General features: G+C 36.2%; 1 protein-coding gene across 1 annotated transcript in view; it reads right to left on the reverse strand.

The window, feature by feature from the left end:
* LOC106870026 (corticotropin-releasing factor receptor 2) overlaps positions 1-2,082 on the reverse strand; it is a 121,339-nt gene that overhangs the window by 37,510 nt on the left and 81,747 nt on the right. Inside the window, exon 7 of the mRNA XM_014915991.2 lies at positions 1,875-1,935. Coding sequence (XP_014771477.1) covers positions 1,875-1,935 — 61 coding nt within the window. The remainder of the gene's footprint in view (positions 1-1,874; positions 1,936-2,082) is intronic.

Genomic DNA, 2,082 nt, shown 5'->3' on the forward strand with positions numbered 1-2,082 from the left:
TATATATATATATATATATATTCTGAGAGAGAGAGAGAAAGAGAGATACACAAACATATAATCGCTTTCCCACATAATTACATTCACATATATCTTTGAGCAATAAATATTAATATATTATATAGCCGGATCTTAATTTTAAAATACCGGTTATATAATATACATATATTTTAATATATTTACCTTGAACTCTTTATAAATTTAGTTAGAACACGTAATCTTATATTAGTTTATCTTGCTCAAAGCCATTCATTTAGTGAGATCTTCCTCTATTCTACAGGCAACGATCCGTGCATACGTTATATAGAAACAATGCGACGGACTGAAGATTCTGAGTGCTAAAAGCAGGTTTGAAGTGTCGTACACTTTCACCTAATACACACTCACACAGACATACACATATACGCCCAGCACACGCACATTACATACATACATACATACATACATACATACATACGCAGGCATGGTTGTGTGGTAAGAAGCTTGCTTTTCAACCACATGATTCAGAGTTCAGCCCCACTGCGTGACATCTTGAGCAAGTGTCTTCTACTATAGCTTCGGGCCGAGCAAAGCCTTGTGAGTGGATTTGGTAGACAGAAACCGAAAGAAGCCCGTCGTATGTATGTGTGTATATATGTGTGAGTGTGTGTGTGTGTGTGTGTGTGTGTGTGAGTGTATATGCCTTTGTGTTTGTGTATCTCCCCCACCACCGAGTGATAGCGTGTGTTGTTGTATTTAAGTCCCCGTAACATAGCGGTTCAACAAATGAGTCCCATAGAATACGTTACTAGGCTGTAAGAAAAAAATAAGTACTAGACTTGATTGATTCGACTAAGAATTTCTTAATGGTGGTGCCCCAGCATGACCACAGTCTAATGACTGAAACAGGTTAAAAATTAAACGTAGAAGAAAAGATCTCTGTATGCAACCAGCTGGCAGAATCGTTACATCGCCGGACAAAATGCTTAGAGGCATTTCGTTCGTCTTTATGTTCTGAGTTCAAACTCTGCCAAAGTCGACTTTGCCTTCACCATTTTGAGGTCGATGAAATAAGTAACAGTCAAGCACTGTAGTCGATGCAACTGTCTAGCTCCCTTCTACAAAACCTCAGGTCCTGTCCCTATAAAAAAATAAAAATTATTATGGTCATCCCTTGAACATTTTTGAAAGGATATTCGTTCAAAAAGGTTTTCCTTATTCCTGATTGTAGTGTTTCTTGCTTGCGTATTCCAACTCCTTTACAAAAAGAAACCCGATTTTTATAATTGTGGTATGTCACACAATATTGCACAATATTCGTTTTGCAGTTCTGTGACGTGAAGAGACGATACCCTCAACCGCTTGGAAACTAGTTCGAGATGAAATTTTAGGAACGAACAGTCTTTCGAATTAAGACAGACACAACTCTTCCCATCCCCGTCTTTTCTCATACAATTCTTTCGTCACAGTAGTTCCTGATCTAAATAGTAAACATATTTTTGTTTCCTCTTATTTCATCATCTTGTTTATTTACCCAGAAACATTTTCACCTGCACGCATTGCTATATACTCTGAACGATGTACAATATAGAACATATTTCATTTCTAAACTTAAAATTATTATCGTCAAATTCGAAAAGCCAGATGTGAGTTTTTACAATCATAACACTTACCTCTGGTACCAAATTAATCTGTTCGCTTTCGCATCTGTATTTACGTCTCAGATATACGTATATATGCATGCAGACAGAAGCGCTAATATACAATGATTTTCAAGAAAAAAAAATGTGCTGAAAGATGGCGACAGAAAACTAATATAAGTATTACGGTGACGTTATATAAGATTAATGGAATGATATTACTGACGTCATAAATAAATGAAAGTCTTTACTTACTCGTTGCTTGTTCTCTTCATTTGTATTACAGCCCAAACCAATATGAACGGCACCGGCAAACCTGGAAAGTAGAAACAATTTAACAGAAATTATAATCAGATATGTGTAACAACAAAAATTGTTTAAAAACTCATAAATCTATTTGTCGTGTTTGTACACACACACACACACACACACACACACACACACACACACACACACACACACA

The sequence above is a fragment of the Octopus bimaculoides genome, chromosome 18 (genome assembly GCF_001194135.2).
Source record: "Octopus bimaculoides isolate UCB-OBI-ISO-001 chromosome 18, ASM119413v2, whole genome shotgun sequence".
NCBI lineage: Eukaryota > Metazoa > Mollusca > Cephalopoda > Octopoda > Octopodidae > Octopus > Octopus bimaculoides.